This window comes from Chiloscyllium plagiosum, unplaced genomic scaffold, assembly GCF_037043375.1.
Source record: "Chiloscyllium plagiosum isolate Xiang-an unplaced genomic scaffold, Cpla_swu_hap1 HiC_scaffold_3, whole genome shotgun sequence".
NCBI lineage: Eukaryota > Metazoa > Chordata > Chondrichthyes > Orectolobiformes > Hemiscylliidae > Chiloscyllium > Chiloscyllium plagiosum.
In genome coordinates, this window is record NW_028270141.1 from 108,552,546 (window position 1) to 108,576,999 (window position 24,454).

Below are 24,454 nucleotides of genomic sequence, written 5' to 3' on the forward strand. Positions count from 1 at the left end.
CTGGGTGTCACTGAGCAAGTTATTGCTGAGCAGGTGATGTTTGATAGCACTGCTGTTGACACCTTCCAACACTTTATGGATGATCAAGAGTGGACTGATGGGGTGGTAATTGATCAGGTTGGATTTGTTTTAGTTTTCATGTACAGGACATACTTGGACAATTTTCCACATTATCAGGTAGATGCCAGTGTTGTAACAGCTTGGCTGGTGGAGCGACAGGTTCTGGAGCACAGGTCGTCAGTACAATTGCTGGAATGTTTTCACAGCCCGTAGCCTTCACAGCATCTGGTGCGTTAAATTGTTTCTTGATATCACGAGGAGTAAATTGAAGTGATTGACGACAGGTATCTGTAATCATAGAATCCCTACAATGTGGAAACAGGCCATTTGGCCCAACAAGTCCACACTGACCCTCTGAAGAGTATCCCAACCCATTCTCCTATCCTATTACTCTACATTACCCCGATTAATGCACCTAGCCTACATATCACCTGACCTGCACATCTTTGGACTGTGGAAGGAAACCAGAGCATCCAGAGGAAACCCACACAGACACGGGGAGAATGTGCAAACTCCATACAGACAGTTGCCCAAGGCTGGACTTGAACCCGGGTCCCTGGCATTGTGAGTCAGCAGTGCTAACACTGAGCCACTGTGCCGCCCAAATACTGGAGATCACTGAAGGAGACTGAGATAGATCATCCACTCGACACTTTTGGCTGAAGACTGCTGTGAAAGCTTTAGCCTTATCTTTTGCACTGATGTACTGGGCCCTTCCATCACTGAGGATGGGGACATTTGTGGAGCCTTCTGCTCCAGTGAGTTGTTCAATCGTCCATCTCATGACTGGATGTTGCAGGAGCTTAGATCTGATGCTAGTTGTGGGATTACTTAGTGTTGTCTATCACTTGCTGCTTCTAGTATGCCTGGTGCTGGTCCTGGCATGCCTTCCCACACTCTCCACTGAACCAGGTTTGATTCCCTGGCTTGATGTTAATGGTCAAGTGGGGGATATGTTGGACTGTGTAGGCACAGATTGTGCTGGAGTACAATTCTGCTGCTGTTGATGGCCCATAGCACCTCACGGATGCCCAGTCTTGAGCTGCTAGATCTGTTTGAAGTCAGTCCCATTTAGCATGGTGATAGTGCCACACAACTCCCTCTTGACTGTATAGCACTGTGCTGCCACCTCTGCTGGGTCTGTCCTACTGGTGGGACAGGAAATATCCAGGGATGGTGATGGTGGTATCTCGGATATTGTCTGTAAAGTATGATTCCATGAGTATGATTATGTCAGGCTGTTGCTTGACTCGTCCCTATGAGACACCGCTCCCAATTCTGGCACTAGCCCCCAGATGTTAGTGAAGAGGACTTTGCAGGAATGACAGGGCTGTTTCTGCCATTGTCTTTTCCAGTGCCCAGGTCGATACCAGATGATCTGTCTGGTTTAATTGTTTTGAGACTTTGTTGCAATTGGTACAACTGAATGGCTTGTTAGGCCAATTCAGAAGGCAATTGAGAGTCAACCACATTGCTGTGGGTCTGGAAACACATGTAGGCTAGACCAGGTGCGGATGGCAGATTTCCTTCCCTGAAGGACATTAGTGAACCAGATGAGTTTTTCCAACAATGGACCATGAGGAAAGAAGACTCACACTTTATTTCAGAAACAGTGTAAGTACTTTTTTATTTTTGTTTGTGTAATAAAAGTCCCTTACATCACTACAATACTTGAAGGGCTATTAATATATTGGATGTACACCTTTCACATTCAAACCATAATCAATTTTGAAGAGTCAATACCAATACCATAGTGTGAAATACAGATAAATAATTGTATAAGTAACAATGGAAACATTTTGTTGCCTTGACACAATCTTAGTTTAAAGTTCAACCTCTGCCCTTTTAGATTAAATAGAAAAGTATAGGAATCAGGAACGCTGTAGCAGTGATACATTTCGGATCATCTCTGCTGTCCCAGGGAGCTCATCTTTTAGGTGATGATGATTGGTTTGGAGAAAATGGAGGCCTCTGAAAAGCCCTTTCCAGCCTTTATCCTCTAAAAAGGGAAAAGCAAATGACATAAATTCAGATAACTTTAACAACATCTCAATATAATTTCTTAAATTAAGTAGGTGCCAGCAATGCACTGCCTATTTTCTTTCCAGATAAAGTTAATACAAGGTATAAAAAATCTTGGCAACATTTAAATGGATCACACCCACATCCTATGACAAATGCCAAGGACACAAAAATATTGTATGTTAAATGATTTTTAAAATTCCAAAACACCAAGAAAGGAGATGTGATCAAACAAAGCTTCAAATGTTGGGAGAGAAACAAAAGTGCGTCATCTTCAAAAATTTAATATTTTTCAAAATGTCTGCTACCAATAAATCACAATGCTTCTAACTTTTATATTCATAGTTCTACCTGACATATCTTCCAGGTGAATATCAGAGTTGGTTTGGGAGGAGGTGGTTAGAAGTAACTTAGATAGATAAAGAGACTGCAAGTAACTGTATTCATAAATATTCTCATTCAATGTGTTCTCCAAATTATTTAAATTATGTGGTCCTTGCAAATGAATGGCTTCACAGTATATCAGACATGGGTACAATACTGTCCCACATTCATGGGAATAAGCATGGAATGATTTAGAGCAGATTCTGGTCCAAGGCTCTGTGCAATGGCGAAAGAGATTGAAGCAGAATAGTATCTATGCTGGGTTACTCCTCTTTCCCAAATGTGGGATTTAGCAATGGGAAACAGATTTTATCTATCATTCTGATCACAAGGCATTTTGTAATGGAAGGTGATGGCAATGGTGAAAACGTGGCTTATAGGGTTGTTGAGCAGCAAAGTAATTGTGCCAGAATTTGGCCTATATTTCCAAATATTTTAACAGGTTTAACAAGACTATAACAGATCAATTTAAATACTTGCAGATCTTGTCTCTTTCTGCTTGAGTAATGGAAAGTTTTCTCATCACAGAAATGCACAGTGAGAGTTGATTGGCATAAGAGTTGAGAATTCTCAGTAACTGGATCAATGGTGCTGGAAGAGCACAGCAGTTCAGGCAGCATCCGTGGAGCTTCAGCAAAATCAACGTTTCGGGCAAAAGCCCTTCATCAGGAATAAAGGCAGAGAGCCTGAAGCGTGGAGAGATAAGTTAGGGGAGGGTGGGGGTGGGGAGAAAGTAGCATAGAGTACAATAGGTGAGTGGGGGAGGAGATGAAGGTGATAGGTCAGGGAGGAGAGGGTGGAGTGGATAGGTGGAAAAGGAGCTAGGCAGGTCGGACAAGTCCGGACAAGTCAAGGGGACTGGAAGTTTGAAACTAGGATGAGGTGGGGGAAGGGAAAATGCGGAAGCTGTTGAAGTCCACACTGATGCCCTGGGGTTGAAGTGTTCCGAGGCAGAAGATGAGGGGTTCTTCCTCCAGGCGTCTGGTGGTGAGGGAGCGGCCGTGAAGGAGGCCCAGGACCTCCATGTCCTCGGCAGAGTGGGAGGGGGAGTTGAAAAGTTGGGCCATGGGGCGGTTTGGTTGATTGGTGCGGGTGTCTCGGAGATGTTCCCTAAAGCTCTCTGCTAGGAGGCGCCCAGTCTCCCCAATGTAGAGGAGACCGCATCGGGAGCAACGGATACAATAAATGATATTAGTGGATGTGCAGGTAAAATTTTGATGGATATGGAAGGCTCTTTTAGGGCCTTGGATAGAGGTGAGGGAGGAGGTGTGGGCACAGGTTTTTACAGTTTTTACCTATTCTCAGTAACTGTCAAGTAGGCCCATCAGGCATAAAGCTATGACATATTCACTGCAGTTTGTGATTTCTGTTCTCCAATGTTGCAGTTGTGGAAGAAGAGATTTTGTAGAGTCTACTGAGAAGGTAGTACAGTTCATGATGATTTTGAATTGGCTTTCTCATATCCAGCCATACTTCATTCTTATCCCATTGTTGCTAAGTCAATAGCAGCCTACAGTCTCTTTGCAAAGCCCTTTTCAGGATTACAATGCCACCCAGCAAACATGATACACAAAGAAACTGGTCTCACAGCCTTCTAATTTGGAAAAGTAAAGCTTTTAATAGGTACAATGGGATTCTGGGTAATCCATGATGGAGGACGGGAAATATTTCTGACTGTAAGAGCTGCTCCTTTTTTTGAGGTATTTTAGGTGCTGGAGGTGATTTCCTCAAATTCCAGGAGCAGTAATTACTGTTTTATTTGCTGCTGCATTGTTTTGGAACTTTGGAAAAAAAAGCCAAAACAACAGCAGTTTTAAAAGGGAGAAGAAAAGACAAAGGAAGCACATGGTGAGGACAGTGCAGGAGAAAGAGAGAGAGAGAGAGAACCTGTACAGTTACTGCCTTTGCTGTTTTTGAATTCATGTATCGCTGGACATCGGAGTGCATCTGGGAAAATTAACAAACAGTGAATTTCACAACTAATCTTGCAGGAACCGGTTTGGGCGAAGTTCACAACAAAGAATCAGATAAGTTAATCGTTGTTTTAAGTCTGTCCAAGAGAAAGGCTGCATTAGTGAGTACAGTGGATTCTTTCTTGATTATATGTTTTTGGAGATAAGTCTCTTGATTAAACTTAAAATATAAGCCATAGCTATTAATTTAACCTGGTGCAGTGTTTTGTAGAGGAATAAGACTGCGTTATTTTCTGGGTCTGTAGATTGTGGAGGAGCAAAAATGGTCTTTGCAGTGATATGTACTTCTTGTCAGATGTGGGAGTTTAAAGAGAGTTTAAGGGTTACTGCGGATTACATCTGCCGTAAATGCTGTTGGATGCGAATCTTATCAGATCGAGTGGAGCAGTTGGAGAGACAGATAGAAGTGATGAGGAATTTGCAACAGCAACGGTATGTGATGGATGGCAGTTATAGGAAGGGGGGAGAGTCTCAGGTACAGTCACATAGATGGGTTAACTCCAGGAAGGGTAAGAGAGGTAGGCACCTAGGGCAGGAGCCTTTTGTGAATATACCCATTCCAAACAGGTATGCTGTTTTGGAAAATGCAGGGGGTGATGGATTCTCAGGGGAACGTAGCACGAACAGCCAAGTTTCTGGTATTGAGACTGGCTCTAATGCAACGAGGGGTACGTCGGCTTCCAAGAGATCAATTGTGTTAGGGGATTCTGTAGTCAGAGGTACAGACGGACGTTTCTGTGGCCAGCACAGAAAAAGCAGAATGGTGTGTTGTTTCCCTGGTGCCAGGATCAAGGATGTCTCAGAGATGGTGCAGAATGTTCTCATGGGGGAGAGGGACCAGCAAGAGGTCATTGTCCACGTTGGAAACAACGACATTGGAAGGGAAAAGGTTGAGATTCTGAAGGGAGATTACAGAGAGTTAGGCAGAAATTTAAAAAGGAGGTCCTCAAGGGTAGTAATATCTGGATTACTCCCAGTGCTACGAGCTAGTGAGGGCAGGAATATGAGGATAGAGCAGATGAATGCATGGCTGAGGGGCTGGTGTATGGGACAAGGATTCACATTTTTGGATAATTGGAATCTCTTTTGGGGTAGAAGTGACCTGTACAAGAACGATGGATTGCACCTAAATTGAAAGGGGACTAATATACTGGCAGAGAAATTTGCTATAACTGCTTGGGAAGATTTAAACGAGTAAGGTGGGGGGTGGGACCCAGGGAGATAGTGAGGAAAAAGATCAATCTGAGACTGGTACAGTTGAGAACAGAAGTGAGTCAAACAGTCAGGGCAGGCAGGGACAAGGTAAGACTAATAAATTAAACTGCATTTATTTCAAGGAGAACGTGAGGTCTGCAGATGCTGGAGATCAAAGTTGAAACTTTATTGCTGGAACAGCATAGCAGGTCAGGCAGCATCCAGGGAACAGGAGATTCGACGTTTCGGGCACAGGCCCTTCTTCAGGAATGAGCAGAGAGTGTTCAGCAGGAGAAGATAAAAGGTAGGGAGGAGGGACTTGGAGGAGGGGAGTTGGAAATGTGATAGGTGGAAAGAGGTCAAGGTGAGGGTGATAGGTCGGAGTAGGGTGGAGGCGGAGAGGTCAAGAAGAAGACTGCAGGTCAGGAAGGCGGTGCCGGGCTGGAAGGATCCGGCTGAGACAAGGTGGGGGGAGGGGGGATGAAGAAACTGGTGAAGTCCAAGTTCATCCCCTGCGGTTGGAGGGTTCCCAGTCGGAAGATAAGACGCTCCTCCTCCGACCGTCGGGTTGTTGTGGTTTGGCGGTGGATGAGTCCAATGACCTGCATATCCTCGGTGGAGTGGGAGGGGGAGTTGAAATGCTGTGCCACAGGTTGGTTGGGTTGGTTCGTCCGGGTGGCCCAGAGGTGCTCTCTGAATCGCTCCGCAAGTAGGCGGCCTGTCTCCCCAATATAGAGGAGGCCACACCGGCTGCAGCGGATGCAGTAGATGATGTGGGTGGAGGTGCAGGTGAATCTGTGGCGGATATGGAAGTTTCCCTTGGGGCCTTGGAGAGAAGTGAGGGGGGAGGTGTGGGCGCAAGTGTTGCACCTCCTGCGGTTGCAAGGGAAGGTGCCGGGAGTGGTGGTTGGGTCGGTGGGGGGTGTGGATCTGACAAGGGAGTCGCGGAGGGAGTGGTCTCTACGGAAAGCTGATAGGGGAGGGGAGGGAAATATATCCTTGGTGCTGGGGTCTGTTTGGAGGTGGCGGAAGTGACGGCGGATGATGCGCTGTACATGGAGATTGGTGGGGTGGTAGGTGAGGACCAGTGGGGTTCTGTCCTGGTGGCGGTTGGAGGGGCGGGGCTCAAGGGCGGAGGAGCGGGAAGTGGAGGAGATGCGGTGGAGGGCACCGTCGACCACGTCGGGGGGGAAATTGCGGTCCTTGAAGAAGGAGGCCATCTGTGTTGTACGTATTTTGAACTGGTCCTCCTGGGAACAGATGCGGCGGAGACGAAGGAATTGGGAGAATGGGATGGCGTTTTTACAGGGGGCAGGATGGGAGGAGGTGTAGTCCAGGTAGCTGTGGGAGTCGGTAGGTTTGTAGTAGATGTCCGTGTTGATTCGGTCGCCTGAGATAGAAACAGAAAGGTCTAGGAAGGGGAGGGAGGAGTCCGAGACTGTCCAGGTGAATTTGAGGTCGGGGTGGAAGGTGTTGGTGTAGTGGATGAACTGTTCAACCTCCTCGTGGGAGCACGAGGTAGCGCCGATACAGTCATCAATGTAGCGAAGAAAAAGATGGGGGGTGGGGCCAGTGTAGTTGCGGAAGATGGATTGTTCCACATACCCTACGAAGAGGCAGGCATAGCTGGGGCCCATGCGGGTGCCCATGGCTACTCCTTTTGTTTGGAGAAAGTGGGAGGATTGGAAAGAAAAGTTGTTCAGGGTGAGGGATTGGAAAGAAAAGTTGTTCACCCTGAACAACTTTTCTTTCCAATCCTCCCACTTTCTCCAAACAAAAGGAGTAGCCATGGGCACCCGCATGGGCCCCAGCTATGCCTGCCTCTTCGTAGGGTATGTGGAACAATCCATCTTCCGCAACTACACTGGCCCCACCCCCCATCTTTTTCTTCGCTACATTGATGACTGTATCGGCGCTACCTCGTGCTCCCACGAGGAGGTTGAACAGTTCATCCACTACACCAACACCTTCCACCCCGACCTCAAATTCACCTGGACAGTCTCGGACTCCTCCCTCCCCTTCCTAGACCTTTCTGTTTCTATCTCAGGCGACCGAATCAACACGGACATCTACTACAAACCTACCGACTCCCACAGCTACCTGGACTACACCTCCTCCCATCCTGCCCCCTGTAAAAACGCCATCCCATTCTCCCAATTCCTTCGTCTCCGCCGCATCTGCTCCCAGGAGGACCAGTTCAAAATACGTACAACACAGATGGCCTCCTTCTTCAAGGACCGCAATTTCCCCCCCGACGTGGTCGACGGTGCCCTCCACCGCATCTCCTCCACTTCCCGCTCCTCTGCCCTTGAGCCCCGCCCCTCCAACCGCCACCAGGACAGAACCCCACTGGTCCTCACCTACCACCCCACCAATCTCCATGTACAGCGCATCATCCGCCGTCACTTCCGCCACCTCCAAACAGACCCCAGCACCAAGGATATATTTCCCTCCCCTCCCCTATCAGCTTTCCGTAGAGACCACTCCCTCCGCGACTCCCTTGTCAGATCCACACCCCCCACCGACCCAACCACCACTCCCGGCACCTTCCCTTGCAACCGCAGGAGGTGCAACACTTGCGCCCACACCTCCCCCCTCACTTCTCTCCAAGGCCCCAAGGGAAACTTCCATATCCGCCACAGATTCACCTGCACCTCCACCCACATCATCTACTGCATCCGCTGCAGCCGGTGTGGCCTCCTCTATATTGGGGAGACAGGCCGCCTACTTGCGGAGCGATTCAGAGAGCACCTCTGGGCCACCCGGACGAACCAACCCAACCAACCTGTGGCACAGCATTCCAACTCCCCCTCCCACTCCACCGAGGATATGCAGGTCATTGGACTCATCCACCGCCAAACCACAACAACCCGACGGTCGGAGGAGGAGCGTCTTATCTTCCGACTGGGAACCCTCCAACCGCAGGGGATGAACTTGGACTTCACCAGTTTCTTCATCCCCCCTCCCCCCACCTTGTCTCAGCCGGATCCTTCCAGCCCGGCACCGCCTTCCTGACCTGCAGTCTTCTTCTTGACCTCTCCGCCTCCACCCTACTCCGACCTATCACCCTCACCTTGACCTCTTTCCACCTATCACATTTCCAACTCCCCTCCTCCAAGTCCCTCCTCCCTACCTTTTATCTTCTCCTGCTGAACACTCTCTGCTCATTCCTGAAGAAGGGCCTGTGCCCGAAACGTCGAATCTCCTGTTCCCTGGATGCTGCCTGACCTGCTGTGCTGTTCCAGCAATAAAGTTTCAACTGCATTTATTTCAATGCAAGGGGCCTAACAGAAAAGGCAGATAAACTCAGGGCATGGTTAGGAACATGGGACTGGGATACCATAGCAATTACAGAAACATGGCTCAGGGATGGGCAGGACTGGCAGCTTAATGTTCCAGGATACAAATGCTACAGGAAGGATAGAAAGGGAAGTAAGAGAGGAGGGGGAGGGGCATTTTTGATAAGGGATAGCATTACAGCTATGCTGAGGGAGGATATTCCCGGAAATACATTTAGGGAAGTTATTTGGGTGGAACTGAGAAATAAGAAAGGGATGATAACCTTATTGGGAGTGTATTATAGACCCCCTAATAGTCAGAGGGGAATTGAGAAACAAACTTGTAAGGAGATCTCAGCTTTCTGTAAGAATAATAGGGTAGCTATGGTAGGGGATTTAAAGTTTCCAAACATCGACTGGGACTGCCATAGTGTTAAAGGTTCAGATGGAAAGGTATTTCTTAAGTGTGTACAAGACAATTTTCTGATTCAGTATGTGGATGTACCTACTAGAGAAGGTGCAAATCTTGACCTACTCTTGGGAAATAAGGCAGGGCAGGTGACTGAGGTGTCAGTGGGGGAGCACTTTGGGGCCAGTGACCATAATTCTATTCGTTTTAAAATAGTGATGGAAAAGGATAGACCAAGTCTAAAAGTTGAAGATCTAAATTGGAGAAAAGCCAATTTTGACGGCATTAGGCAAGAACTTTCGAAAGCTGATTGGAGGCAGATGTTCGCAGGTAAAGGGATGGCTGGAAAATGGGAAGCCTTCAGAAATAAGATAATGAGAATCCAGAGAAAGTATATTCCTGTCAGGGTGAAGGGGAAGGCTGGTAGGTATAAAGAATGCTGGATGACTAAAGAAATTGAGGGTTTGGTTAAGAAAAAGAAGGAAGCATATATAAGGTATAGACAGGATAGATCGAGTGAATCCTTAGAAGAGTATAAAGGAAGTAGGAGTATACTTAAGAGGGAAATCAGGAGGGCAAAAAGGGGGCATGAGATAGCTTTGGCAAATAGAGTTAAGGAGAGTCCAAAGGGTTTTTACAAATACATTAAGGACAAAAGAGTAACTAGGGAGAGAATAGGGCCCCTCAAAGATCAACAAGGCAGCTTTTGTGTGCAGCCACAGAAAATGGGGGAGGTACTAAATGAATATTTTGCATCAGTATTTACTGTGGAAAAGGAAATGGAAGATATAGATTGTAAGGAAATAGATGGTGACATCTTGCAAAATGTCCAGATGTCCAGGTAAGTCTAGGAAGAAATGCAAGATATTCCAAAAGTATATGTAGGAGAACAGGATAGCAAGGAAAGAATAGGGCCCATGACGGACTGAGAAGGCAATCTGTGTGTTGAACTGGAGGACACTGGTAGGGTTTTAAACAAGTACTTTGCATCTGCCCTCACTCAGGAAAACAGAATGTAAATAAGGGCAGCACGGTGGCACAGTGGTTAACACTGCTGCCTCACAGCACCAGAGACCTGGGTTCAATTCCCACCTCAGGCGACTGACCTTGTGGAGTTTGCACGTTCTCACCGTGTCTGCGTGGGTTTCCTCCGGGTGCTCCGGTTTCCTCCCACAGTCCAAAGATGTGCAGGTCAGGTGAATTGGCCATGCTAAATTGTCCGTAGTGTTAGGTAAGGGGTAAATGTAGGGGTATGGGTGGGTTGCGCTTCGGCGGGTCGGTGTGGACTTGTTGGGCCGAAGGGCCTGTTTCCACAGTGTAAAGTAATCTAATCTAATCTAATCTACAGAATATGGGGAGAAGGGCTGTAAGGTTCTTGAACAGTTTGACACAGGGGGCATTAGAGGTATTGGTGAGCTTAAACGTGAACAAATGCCCAGATTCCGTTCAGGTGCGTCTCAGGCTGCTTTGGGAGATGAAAGAAGAAATTGCAGAGGCTCAGATTTTTAAAATTTTTTTCTGGCTATGGGGAGCGCCAAAGGACAGGAAGACAGCTAATGTGGCTTGACTTCTCAAAAGGATATGAAGGATAAACCAGAGATTTGCAGACCAGAGGTAGGGAAACATCTCACTTCAGTGGTAGGGAAGGTACTGAAAATATTCTGAAGGAGAGAATTAATCTCCATTTGGAGAGGCAAGGTTTTATTGTGGGTAGTCAGCAATGTTTTGCCTGAGGGAGGTCATGCTTAACAAATTTAATTAAACAGATACAAAGGAGGTGATCAGGTGTGTCAAATGAGAGGAGTGCATTTAATGTAGTTTATAGAGATTTCAGCAAGGCCTTTGACATGGTCCTTCAAGTGAAACTGATAAAGATGGCAAAACATGTGGGACCCAGGGTAATTTGGCAAGATGGATTCAAAACGGGCTTACTGGTAGAAGTCTATTTGTGTGACCGTAGACCAGTGTCTGGTCACATACTGCAGGGATCAATGCTGTCCCTTATTGTCCATTTTATATATATAAAGAAAGGTATAGATGAGAATGTCAGGAGAGGGGGAGATGATTAGTAAGTTTGTAAATGACATGAAGATTGTGAGGTGGCTGCTAGTGAGGAAGAAGGTTTTAGATTACAGAAAGATTTAGGAGGATTAGTCAGATGGGCAGATCAAAGGCAAGTGAAATTTAACACGGAAATGTGAGAGGTGATGCACTTTGGAAGAAAGAAAGAAACAATGGAGTACTTTAGATTAGATTAGATTACTTACAGTGTGGAAACAGGCCCTTCAGCCCAACAAGTCCACACCGCCCCGCCGAAGCGCAACCCACCCATACCCCTACATTTACCCCTTACCTAACACTACGGGCAATTCAGCATGGCCAATTCACCTAACCTGCACATCTTTGGACTGTGGGAGGAAACCAGAGCACCCGGAGGAAACCCATGCAAACACGGGGAGAATGTGCAAACTCCACACAGTCAGTCGCCTGAGTCGGGAATTGAACCCGGGTCTCTGGTGCTGTAAGGCAGCAGTGCTAACCACTGTGCCACCGTGCCGCCCACAATGAATGGCAAGACACCAGGAAGCTCAGAGGAACAGGGATATCTTTGGGTGTTTATCCACACATCCCTGAAGCCAACAGAACAGTTATTAGGGTAATTAAGATGACACATGGGATGCATGCCTTTCTCAGCTATGGCACAGGGAGGTTATGTTGCAGCTGTCTAAAACTTTAGTCAGTCCACAACTGAAGCACTATGTGCAGTCTGGTCACTGCACTGTAGGAAGGATGTGATTGTACTGGAGGGAATGCAGAGGAGATTCATCAGGATATTGCTTTGGTTGCAGCAGGATAGCCATGAAGAAAGATTAGATGGGAGAGGTTGTGTTTTTTTTAGAGCAGAGAAAGCTAAGGGAGGACCTGATGAATATGTTGTATAAAAGCTGTATAAGATTATGAGGAGCACGGACAGGATAGATAGGAAGCAGCTGTTCCTCTTGGATGAAGGGTCAACAAGGGGACATAATTCTTAAGGTGAAGGGCCGGAGATTTAGAGGGAATATGAGGGAAGGCATTTCACTGAGAGGTTGGTGGGAATCTGGAATGCACTGCCTGAGAGGGAAGTAGGATGGAAAACATCACAGCCTTTAAAAAGTACAAGGATCAGGATTTATATGTTATATTATTCAAAGCAATGAGCCTAGTGCTGGAAAATGGGATCAATGTAGATAGGCCAGTGCAGACTCAATGGGCCAAAGGGCCTTTTCTTTGCTGTATAATTATTTTACTTTATACTCTGGAAGTGCAGCTGTGTCCTAAAGGTTTTGCCTGATTTGTAGTCTAGTAATTACCTCAAACCACTGTAACCTAAAATTCAGGTCTTTGAGAAATGTTATGACTGTATAAACAAAAGGACCATAAGACCAATGTATTTTATCAGATGTATTCCTCTGTGAAGTGCTTGAGATGACTTTAAGATGCTGTATAAATGTAAGTTGTTGCTTGCCCCAATAACAAGCTGCACAAGAATTCTGATGGTGAGTACAATGCATTGGCACTCAGTAGGTTAAAATAGTACCATTGAAATATAGGTATTTGCAATATTGCAGCAATGTCAACGACTTAATCTGGACATGGTGAGCACTAAACCATCTAAATTATGGAAAAAGCAACTTTGATATGAAGACTTATATGCTACATTATGAAATAAAGCAAGAAAACGTTTATTTACAGATAAATATACTAATTAGGCCAAGGAGGCACTTTGGCTCCTCAAGCCAATCAAGTTTTATCTGTTTGTGTTTGAGTTTAACATTCCCACTTTTAATTTTGTTGCTTAGCAAGAACCTATCTACTCGCTTAAAATTATTTAATGACCCTATCTCCGGCACCTTTTGAAGCAGTGTTCCAAAGTCACACAATCCTCAGAGATAAGGTTCTCCTCATCTCTGTCCTAAAAAGGACAGTCATGCCCCCTGGTTCTGGACTCAACCACAAGAGGAAATATCCTGTCCAGTTCTATCTTGTTAAGATTGTTCAGGACCTTATTTAGTTTAGCTATTTATTATTATGTTGCCAATTGTGAAAATAAACTAATACAACACTACTATTGTTCTTATTCGCCTCATATTCTCAATTCTGTTTTGGTGATTAATACTTAAGCAGATTGATACATGCAAAGTAAAAACCAAACTTGAATTTAAAGCGTACTCTGTCAGTCCTCAGGATACCACAAAAATCTCCATAGCCAAAGAATTAAGCACTTTTGAAATGTTCTCAATGTTGGAAAGTAAATATAAAGCAGCTTTTTCCAAAATAAATATTTAGTTGGCTGAACAGTTGAAATTGTGTCAATTCATTAGATGCATTAAGTTCATATTCAATGTGAACACAGCTTTTGATAATTCCAGCAATAGAAAGAATTTTTTGAAACACTCCAGTAATGGCAGCACAAATGATGCTCCTTTTTTTCTCTGAACGTTATGTACTTTTGGCAATAAGCTAGCCCATCAGATTGAAATTCAAGCTACTCTTTATGTTTCTCTCTTTTTTCAAATGATATAATTTTGACTGTTAAATTGAAACAGCACATATTACTTAAAACAAATAACAGGAGGTAAGTTAAAGGTAATTGATGCTGAAATACTCAAACATCAGCGTAACAATGTTTCCCAAATTTCTGGTTATGTGAATGCCTTGTAACTGACTTGCAGATTTAATCTACACACATTCACATTGTTAACATGTCCTTTTGATCCTGGGGTTTCTTACCTGTCACATTTAATAATTTATCATTTTCCGCACAGCATCAAAGCACTTCCATTTATCTGGTATGTAGAAGGGTTCAAAGATGTGCGGGAAAGGTGTGTCATATCCACAGACTCTACTGATCGGTGCCTCCAGATTAAGAAAGCATTCTTCCTGTAAATTGCAACAAAAAAGTAATATGAGCCAAAGGTTTCAGTAGCAATCAGATTTTGTTTACAAAAATTAACCTTCTAGGTGGTTCAGCTACACCCACAAAGCACAAAGTGTACTCTATTTAGTCCCTGCTCTATCTAGTACGCGTTTGTGTTAACAAATACTGTTTCTGATATAGTGTATTGTGCTCTGAGCACTTCTGGCCCAGAACTGATGTGGTAACATCATATCAACTGGTTTAGTTTTCAGTGTCTGACATTTCTTTTCTCCACATTGCAAATCCATCCATGTTCCCTTATCTGCATAACATTAATCTGACTCATGAAAGGCAGCTTTAGTTTACAGAAAAAATATGCAGCATGTCTCACAATGATATTATTGTTCCTTTTTGTGTTTAATAGGTCATATAATAAGAAAGGATTGACTTCAAAGCTTTGTTCATTGAGTTAAAGAATTCTCTCCAAGGGACATTGAAAGCATCTACTACAGCAGTGCTTCCTGGTATAATGTCCAAAGGTGAGAACACACATTTCTCACTTATGTAAAAATAATCTATGCAAGTTCTGCTTGTCATCACTCTATACATGTTCAGAAAGCAAACTGATCTCAACTATTGGGTCCCTATCCTCAACATTTTATCAAAAACACTGTAATATAGTAAGAAGAAAATATATTCTATGATTTTGCACTGCTTTTAAGCAATAATTTACATCTATACAGGTCAGCACGGGGGATAACAAGTTGCTATTTTGATTAAACAACAAGGATACAGAAAGTGGCACTTGTCATAATGCATGAATAGCATATTCCATTAATGGCAATTGCTGCTGATAATATCATGTTGACATTACTGATAGGATACATGATATTCCACAGTTCCAGAATTCTGCAGATCCTGAAGCAATCCACATTTATGAGCAGTAAAACCTGCACAACATCCAGGTATGGGTTGATAAGAGTCAAATAGCATTCACTTCACACCAAATGCCAGGCAAAGACTTTATCCAAGAGTGTTTAACTATCTCCACTTGATATGTATTCAATTATACTGCTATCATCAAATCCCATACTATCAACATCCTGTGGGTTACTATTGACTAGGAAAAAACTCAACTGTACCCACCATATAAATACTACAGTTACTATAAGATAGATGTTCTGTGGCAAGTGTTTCACTACCTGATTCACCAAGGCTTTTCCACCACTGAAATGGCCAAAATATGGTTGTGATTAAATACGTTTGGTTAAATGTATCTGTAACACATTCATAAAGCCCCGAAAAGGACAAAGGAATCCTTTCGATCAACATCCAATCCATAATTTTAAAATCCACTTCCCTAACTGCGTATCTGCAGTGTATATTATCTATAGGTTGTACTCAAGTGAGTATCTAAGGTTACTTTGGTAGAACCTTCCAAACCTATAGCCTGCATCACCTGGAAGGACAACAATAGGTGCACAGGAGCACCATTATATTCAGGTTTCCTCCAAGTCAAACACCATCCTTATTGTGGTATATGTCGCCCTTCCTTCACTGTAATGGAGTTAAGATCCTGAAATTTCCAACGTACCAATATTATCGAAGCAGGATCATGAGAAGATCTGCAATGACCAAAGAGGGCCCTGACCATAGTCTCAGTGCGCGTAAAGTTTAAAAAAGTGGACACTTAATTGCATTACAGTTATTGACCTGATAAGAAGGACATTTAAACCTTCAATTCCCTTTACTGCTGTCTGCAATTCAGTATGGTTTAACTTTTCAAAAGGTAAATGTATGTTTTTAAAGCTCCACTGCTGTGTCGTCAATTTAAAGATACTGACAGCAGACTTTCATGGGTTTAAGCTAAGAGGATTATTTATTCACATAATTGCCCAAAAGCTCTATGTCTGTCACACACCACACACTTGAGAAACATTCAATGTCAGAAGGTAGTACACATCAATATCTATTAAACAAAAATAACAGTTGACAGTTGATTTGTCCTAGTGCATCAGTGAAAAAGGAATATTTTATTCCATTTTTCATCTGAATTTAAGCTAAATTCAAATAACTGTAGATGCATATTCAGTTTAAGTATAGGGCTCCTTTGAAGAGATGACTGTCCAGCAGGTCAGATATAAAGGCATCCACAGCTGTTGTATTAGGTAAAGGTAAAGCTTGTACTAAAGTGTAGTACTGATGGTGTGCTGAACCATCAGTGGTCCCAACTTTTGAATGAGACATTAAATTAAACCCCTAGTTGTGCTCTCAGGTGCATTTACAATGTTCAAAAGCAGTACTTTGAGGAAGGATAGGGAAGTTTCCCTGATACTTTTTCCAATATTTGCTCATTAACATTAAAAAAATCAGGTTATTATCACAATGCCATTTATGGGAGCTTGCTATGTGCAAACTGGTTAGCATATTTTCTACTTCATAACAGTGGTCACATTTCAAGTGTACTTCATTGATTGTAAAGTCCATGCAGACATTCTGAATTTCAGTAAGGCATAACATTAGTGCAACTCTTTTTAAAGATAGACTTCAAAATTAATTTCACTGTGCTGTTCTTTTGCAAAGTATACTGATCTTTAAAATTCACTCTTCTTGTAAATGGTTAAACAAAACTTCAACTGCATAACATGATTGCACATCGAAAGGCACCACTGATAAAAACATTATTAACATGCATTCACTGTGAAAAATTATAAAAAATCTTGAATCAACTTTCTTCTTAGACCATATAGGAAGATGGTTATGGTTGCTCGAGGTCAGTCATCTCAGCTCCAGGACATCTTTGCAGGAGATTCTCAGGGTAATGTCCGAGATCCAACCATATTCAGCTGCTTCATCAATCCCTCTGTCATAGGTCAGAAGTGGGGATGTTCGCCAATTATTGCATAATGTTCAACACTATTCACGACTCCTCAGACATTGAAACTGTCCCATCTTCAATTATAACAAGATCTGGACAATATCCAGGTTTGGACAGACAAATGGTAAATAACATTCATGACAGAAAAACGCCAGGCAATGACAAGTGCAGTAAGAGACAATCTAAACATCACTCTTGACATTCAATGGTGTTATCATCACTGAATACCTCACTATCAACACCCTGAGAGTTTATCATTGATCAGAAAGTCAACTGGACTAGCCACAGAAACACAGTGGCTACAAGAGCAAATCAGAAGCTAGGAATACTACAGCAAGCAACTCAACTCTTGATTCACAAAAGTCTGTCCACCATCTACAAGGCATAAGTCAGGACTGTGATGGAATACTCCCCACTTGCTGAAATAAGGGCAGCTCCAAAAACATTCAAGAAGCTCGATAGCATCTAGGACAAAGCAGCTTGCTTGATTGGCATCACATTTACAACCATCCACTTCCTCCCCACTGATGGTCAGTAGCAGCGATATGTACTATCTACAAAACGCACTGCAGAAATTTGCCAAAGCTCCTTAGACATCATCTTTTAAACCCTAACGACTTCCATCTAGGATAAGGTCAGTAGATATATGGGAACAAGAACACCTGCAACTTCTCCCTCAAGCGACTCAATGTCCTAACTTGGAAATATATCAATTCCTTTACTGCCACTGGATCAAAATCCTGGAATTCCCTCCTTAACGGAATTGTGGATCTCCCTGTAACAAATGGACAGCAGCTGTTCAAGAAGCCAGCTCACTAGCAACTTCTCAATACCAACTCAGGACAGGTGATGAATGCCCATGTCCCATGAGTGAATTTAAGAAGTCCCCATGCATGACCTTTCAAAAGTCTAGCTGAAGTCCAAGTAGATTATATCAAATGCTTTGTCCTCATTTACTAACTCATTGAAGTATCACGATGAAATTCATCTGGACTCAGAATCTTTTCAGCATGCATCGCCATCAAATTACCGAGCGCTACTTCTCTCATGATTGCAATTCCTTTTCTCCCTTATGTGCTGTAAACAGTGGGATTGATATTAGGTACAAGATATAGGGACTCTAATATGAGTACTGTGGGAATGTTTTTTTTTAGTATTTCCAGGAGTGTGTATTGAGTACTATACAAATGCTGTTTCATCTCTTTTCAAGGTGTAAAGGATTGTTTGGGATTAAAGGGGTTATAGTTTTATTGTGTGTTTTAAAAATTATTGAATACCGAACGTGTGTTGATTTGGTTTATTCTGCTTTATCTTCATTTCTTTTGTTAATAGACTTCTGTTTTATTGTTAAAGCAAATTCTGCCACATTGCCTATATTTCATTGAGAATCCACTTTGTTATCAAAAATAAATCAAAACCTGATCAATCAAGCCATATTCCTGTCTGGAATCTGACATTTCCCACAATAACATCAACTGGGAGTATAACACTTGTACCTCCTGACTGAAAATCATTACTGGAATTTTTTAGTATCCTCTACAGTGAAAACAGAAACTAAATATTTGATCATTTCACCCATCATTTTCTTATTATTCACTCTTAAGATGACCAATACTTATTTTGCTTATTCTTTTCCTTTTTAAATACCTTTAGAATCTCTTGCTATCCCTATTTTTTACATTCATAGCCACCTTTCTCTTGTCCTCTAATTCTTTTTCCTTATTTATTATTTTGTCATTTGCTGCTGTTCTTTATATTCTGACCAATAACCCAGCCTGCCACTCAACTTTGAGCAGGTCCATGCTTCTTCATCGAGTTTAGTGCCATCCCTAACTTCTTTAGTTAACCACGGGTGGTAGATCCTCACTTAGGACTTGTGTTGAGGGAGGAATTTACTTATTCAAAGTATTCTGAAATAAATGTCTGCCATTGTATATCCACTGATCTATTCAATGGCCTAGTATGTCAGTTCACTTCAGCGAGATCCGCTTTCATGCCTACATGGTTGCTTTTATTCAGATCTAAAGTACCAGTCTTAGACCCGATTTTATCCCTTTCAAACCAAATGCAAAGTTAAGCATATTGTGGTTGTTGCGACCTGGGGCTGTCTTAATTGTGTGGTGATTATTTAATGCTGTCACATTACACAATACTAAGCCTAATACATGCTACCCTCTGAACAGTTCCCTAAATTAAATCAGATCATTCTCCTCAGTTTTCCTGAGAGGCTGATGGATGTTAGGAAATTTGTTTGAATTGAAGCAGCTCTTATGATGATTCTACTGGATATTGCAGAGGCTATGAATCTGCACAATATTCTGGTACACTGAAGACTTGTGTCCATGACTAACCGCATAGCTTTTCAAGCTGGGAGAATGGGTACAGTTATTGACAGCCAATCATTTCAAGACATGGCTGCTCGGGTGCCCCATGGTGAAGTCCAAGGCCAAACCACCTTCAGCTGTGTCATCAATTAATCCATCTTATGCAGATGTTTGCTTACTATTCATAGACCCTCAGGTACATAATCAGTCTAAGCATAGCAAAACCTGGACAGCGTTCAGTTTGATACGTACCAAGTAACATCTGTGCCACAGAGTTCAACGACCAGTGCCAAAAATACAGAATCTAACCATTCCCCCCAAGATACTCAAAGCTATTATCATTGCTGAAATCGCTATTATCAACATCCGAGAGGTTACCACTGACCAAATAGACTAGCCATATAAATGTGATCGCAAAAGTAGATCAGACATTGGGAATTCTGTGGCTATCATCTCCTGGTTAGGTGAGGTGCCGAAAGATTGGAGGTTGACTTAACATGGTGCCACTATTTAAGAACGGTGGTAAGGACAAGCCAGGGAACTATAGACCAGTGAGCCTGACGTGGGTGGTGGGCAAGTTGTTTTAGGGAATCCTAAGGGACAGGATGTATATGTATTTGGAAAGGCAAGGACTCATTAGGGATAGTCAACTTGACTTTGTGTGTGGGAAATCATGTCTCACACACTTGATTGAGTTTTTGAACAAGTAACAAAGAGGATTGATGAGGGCAGAGCGGTAGATAGGGTCTATGTGGCCTTCAGTAAGGCATTCGACAAGGTTCCCCATGGGAGACAGATTAGCAAGATTAGATCTCACGGAATACAGGGAGAACTAGCCATTTGGATACAGAACTGGCTCAAGGTAGAGGGCAGAGGGTGGTGGTGGAGGTAAAAACAATGACTGCAGATGCTGGAAACCAGATTCTGGATTAGTGGTGCTGGAAAAACACAGTTCAGGCAGCATCCGAGGAGCAGTAAAATCGACGTTTCGAGCAAAAGCCCTTCATCAGGAATACAGGCAGAGTGCCTGAAGGGTGGAGAGATAAATGAGAGGAGGGTGGGGGTGGGGAGAAAGTAGCATAGAGTACAATAGGTGAGTGGGGATGGGGATGAAGGTGATAGGTCAGGGAGGAGGGTGGAATGAATCGGTGGAAAAGAAGATAGGCAGGTAGGACAAGTCATGGGGACAGTGCTGAGCTGGAAGTTTGGAACTGGGATGAGGTGGGGAAAGTGGAAATGAGGAAACTGTTGAAGTCCACATTGATGCCCTGGGGTTGAAATGTTCCAAGGCGGAAGATAAAGCGTTCTTCTTCCAGGCGTTGGGTAGTGAGGGAGCGGCGGTGAAGGAGGCCCAGGACCTCCATGTCCTCGGCAGAGTGGGAGGGGGAGTTGAAATGTTGGGCCACAGGACTACCTGGTCAGGTCCACATCCCCCCTACAACCCACCCTCCCGTTCTGGCATCATCCCCTGCCACTGTTGGAATTGCAAAACCTGCACCCACACCTCCTCCCTCACCTCCATCCAAGGCCCTATTGGAGCCTTCCACATCCATCAAAGTTTTACCTGCATATCCACCAATATCATTTATTGTATCCGTTGCTCCCAATGCAGTCTCGTCTACATTGGGGAGACTGGACGCCTCCTAGCAGAGCGCTTTAGGGAACATCTTTGAGACACCCGCACCAATCAACCACACCGCCCTGTGGCTCAACATTTCAACTCCCCCTCCCACTCTGCCGAGGACATGGAGGTCCTGGGCTCTTCACTGCCGCTCCCTCACCACCCGACGCCTGGAGGAAGAATGCCTCATCTTCTGCCTCAGAACACTTCAACCCCAGGGCATCAATGTGGACTTCCTCATTTCCCCTTCCCCCACCTCATCCCAGTTCCAAACTTCCAGCTCAGCATTGTCCCCATGACTTATCCTACCTGCCTATCTTCTTTTCCACCTATCCACTCCACCCTCCTCCCTGACCTATCACCTGCATCCCCACCCCCACTCAACCTATTGTACTCTATGCTACTTTCTCCCCACCCCCACCCTCCTCTCATTTATCTCTCCACACTTCAGGCACTCTGCCTGTATTCCTGATGAAGGGCTTTTGCCTGAAACGTCAATTTTACTGCCCCTCAGGTGGTGGTGGAGGGTTGCTTTTCAGACTGGAGGCCTGTGACCAGTGGAGTGCCACAAGGATCGGTGCTGGGTCCACTGCTATTTGTCATTTACATAAATAATTTGGATGCGAGCATAAGAGGTACAGTTCGTAAGTTTGCAAATGACACCAAAATTGGAGGTGTAGTGGATAGCGAAGAGGGTTACCTCAGATTACAACGGGATCTGGACCAGATGGGCCAATGGGCTGAGAAGGGGCAGATTGAGTTTATTCAGATAAATGAGAGGTGCTGCATTTTGGGAAAGCAAATCAGAGCAGGACTTATACACTTAATGGTAAGGTCCTAGGGAGTGCTGCTGAACAAAGAGACCTTGGAGTGCAGGTTCATACCTCCTTGAAAGTGGAGTCACAGGTAGATAGAATAGTGAAGAAGGTGTTTGGTATGCTTTCCTTTATTGAGTACAGGAATTGGGAGGTCATGATGTGGCTGTACAGGTCTATTGGTTAGGCCACTGATGGAAATTGCATGCATTCCGTCTCCTTCCTATCGGAAGGAATTTGTGAAACTTGAAAGGGTTCAGAAAAGATTTACAAGGATGTTGGAGGATTTGAGCTATCGAGTGGCTGAACATGCTGGGGCTGTTTTCCCTGGAGCGTCGGAGGCTGAGGGGTGACCTTTTAGAGGTTTACAAAATTATGAGGGGCATAGACAGGGTAAATAGAAAAAGTCTTTTCCCTGGGGTCAGGGAGTCCAGAACTAGAGGGCAGAGGTTTAGGGGTGAGAGGGGAAAGATATAAAAGAGACCTACAGGGCAACGTTTTCACACAGAGAGCGGTACATGTATGGAATGAGCTGCCAGAGGAAGTGGTGGAGGCTGGTAGAATTGCAACACTTAAGAGGCATTTGGATGGGTATATGAATAGGAAGGGTTTGGAGGGATATGAGCCGGGTGCTGGCAGGTGGGACTAGATTGAGTTGGGATATCTGTTTGACATGGACGGGTGGGACAGAAGGGGTCTGTTTCCATGCTGTACATCTCTATGATTTTATCTAAGGCACAGGTCACATTTGTGATAGATTCCCTTAACTAGTCTGGATGAGCTTGTCTCCTACAATACTAAAGAACTTAACACAATCCAGGGCAAAGAAGCTCAGCTGGTTGTAACCCAATTTTACACATTAAACGTCCACTCCCTCCAACATCAGTACTGTGGCTCCACTGAATATTATCCACAAAGTTGCACTGCAGCAACACACCAAGGCTGTGTACCATTTTAGTCTCCTTATTTAAGGAAGGAAGTAAATGCATGGGAGATATTTCCAAGGATTAGATTGATACCTAAAATGTGAAGGTTATGTTATGAAGAAAATTTGGACATAGAGTGATAGAGATGTACAGCATGTAAACAGGCCCTTCAGTCCAACCCGTCCATGCTGACCAGATATCCCAACCCAATCTAGTCCCGTCTGCCAGCACCCGGCCCATATCCCTCCAAATCCTTCCTATTCATATATCCATCCAAATGCTTTTAAATGTTGCAAATGTACCAGCCTCCACCACATCCTCTGGCAGCTCATTCCATACACGTACCACCTCTGTGTGAAAAAGATGCCCCTTAGGTCTCTTTCATTTATTTCCCCTCTCACCCCAAACCTATGCCCTCTAGTTCTGGACTCCCCAACCCCAGGGAAAAGACTTTGTCTATTTACCCTGTCCATGCCCCTCATAATTTTGTAAACCTCTAAAAGGTCATCCCTCAGCCTCCGACGCTCCAGGGAAAACAGCCCCAGCCTGTTCAGCCTCTCCCTATAGCTCAAATCCTCCAAGCCTGGCAACAGCCTTGTAAATCTTTTCTGAACCCTTTCAAGTTTCACAACATCTTTCTGATGGGAAGGAGACCAGAATTGCACGCAATGTTCCAACATGGCCTAACCAATGACCTGTACAGCCGCAACATAACCTCCCAACTCCTGTATTCACTACTCTGACCAATAAAGGTAAGCATACCAAACGCCTTCTTCACTATACTATCTACCTGTGACTCCACTGTCAAGGAGCTATGAACCTGCACACTTTGTTCAGCAACACTCCCTAGGACCTTACCATTAAGTGTATAAGTCCTGCAAAGATTTGCTTTCCCAAAATGCAGCACCTCGCATTTATCTGAACTAAACTCCATCTGCCACTTCTCAGCCCATTGGCCCATCTGATCAAGATCCTGTTGTAATCTGAGGTAACCTTCTTCGCTGTCCACCACACCTCCAATTTTGGTGTCATCTACAAATTTATTAACCATAACTCTTATGCTCGTATCCAAATCATTTATGTAAATGACAAAAAGTACAAGACCCAGCAACGATCCTTGTGGCATTCCACTGGTCACAGGCCTCCAGTCTGAAAAACATCCCTCACCACTACCCTCTGTCTTCTACCTTTGAGCCAGTTCTGTATCCAAATGGCTCGTTCTTCCTGTATTCCATGAGATCTAACCTTGCTAATCAGTCTCCCATGAGGAACCTTGTCAAACGCCTTACTGAAGTCCATATAGATCACATCTACCGCTCTGCCCTCATCAATCCTCTTTGCTACTTCTTCAAAAACTCAATCAAGTTTGTGAGACATGATTTCCCACATACAAAGCCATGTTGACTATTCCTGATCAGTCCTTGCCTTTCCAAATACATGTACATCCTGTCCCTTAGGATTCCCTCCAACAACTTGCCCACCACTGACATCAGGCTGACTGGTCTATAGTTCCCTGGCTTGTCCTTACCACCCTTCTTAAAAAGTGGCACCACGTTAGCCAATCTTCAGTCTTCCGTCACCTCACATCGATGATACAAATATCTCAGCAAGAGCCCCAGCAGCTTCCCATAGAGTTCTAGGCTACACCTGATCAGGCCCTGGGATTTATC

The 24,454-nt window shown here is 44.1% G+C and overlaps 1 protein-coding gene across 1 annotated transcript in view; it reads right to left on the bottom strand.

Annotated features, from left to right (window-relative positions):
* Window positions 1–1,668: 1,668 nt before the first annotated feature.
* bckdhb (branched chain keto acid dehydrogenase E1 subunit beta) overlaps window positions 1,669–24,454 on the bottom strand; it is a 298,175-nt gene continuing 275,389 nt past the window's right edge. The window contains exons 10-11 of the mRNA XM_043686954.2: window positions 14,094–14,243; window positions 1,669–2,059 (exon numbers count right to left, since the gene is read on the bottom strand). Of these exons, the coding sequence (XP_043542889.1) occupies window positions 14,103–14,243 (141 nt within the window). The 3' untranslated portion in view covers window positions 1,669–2,059; window positions 14,094–14,102. The remainder of the gene's footprint in view (window positions 2,060–14,093; window positions 14,244–24,454) is intronic.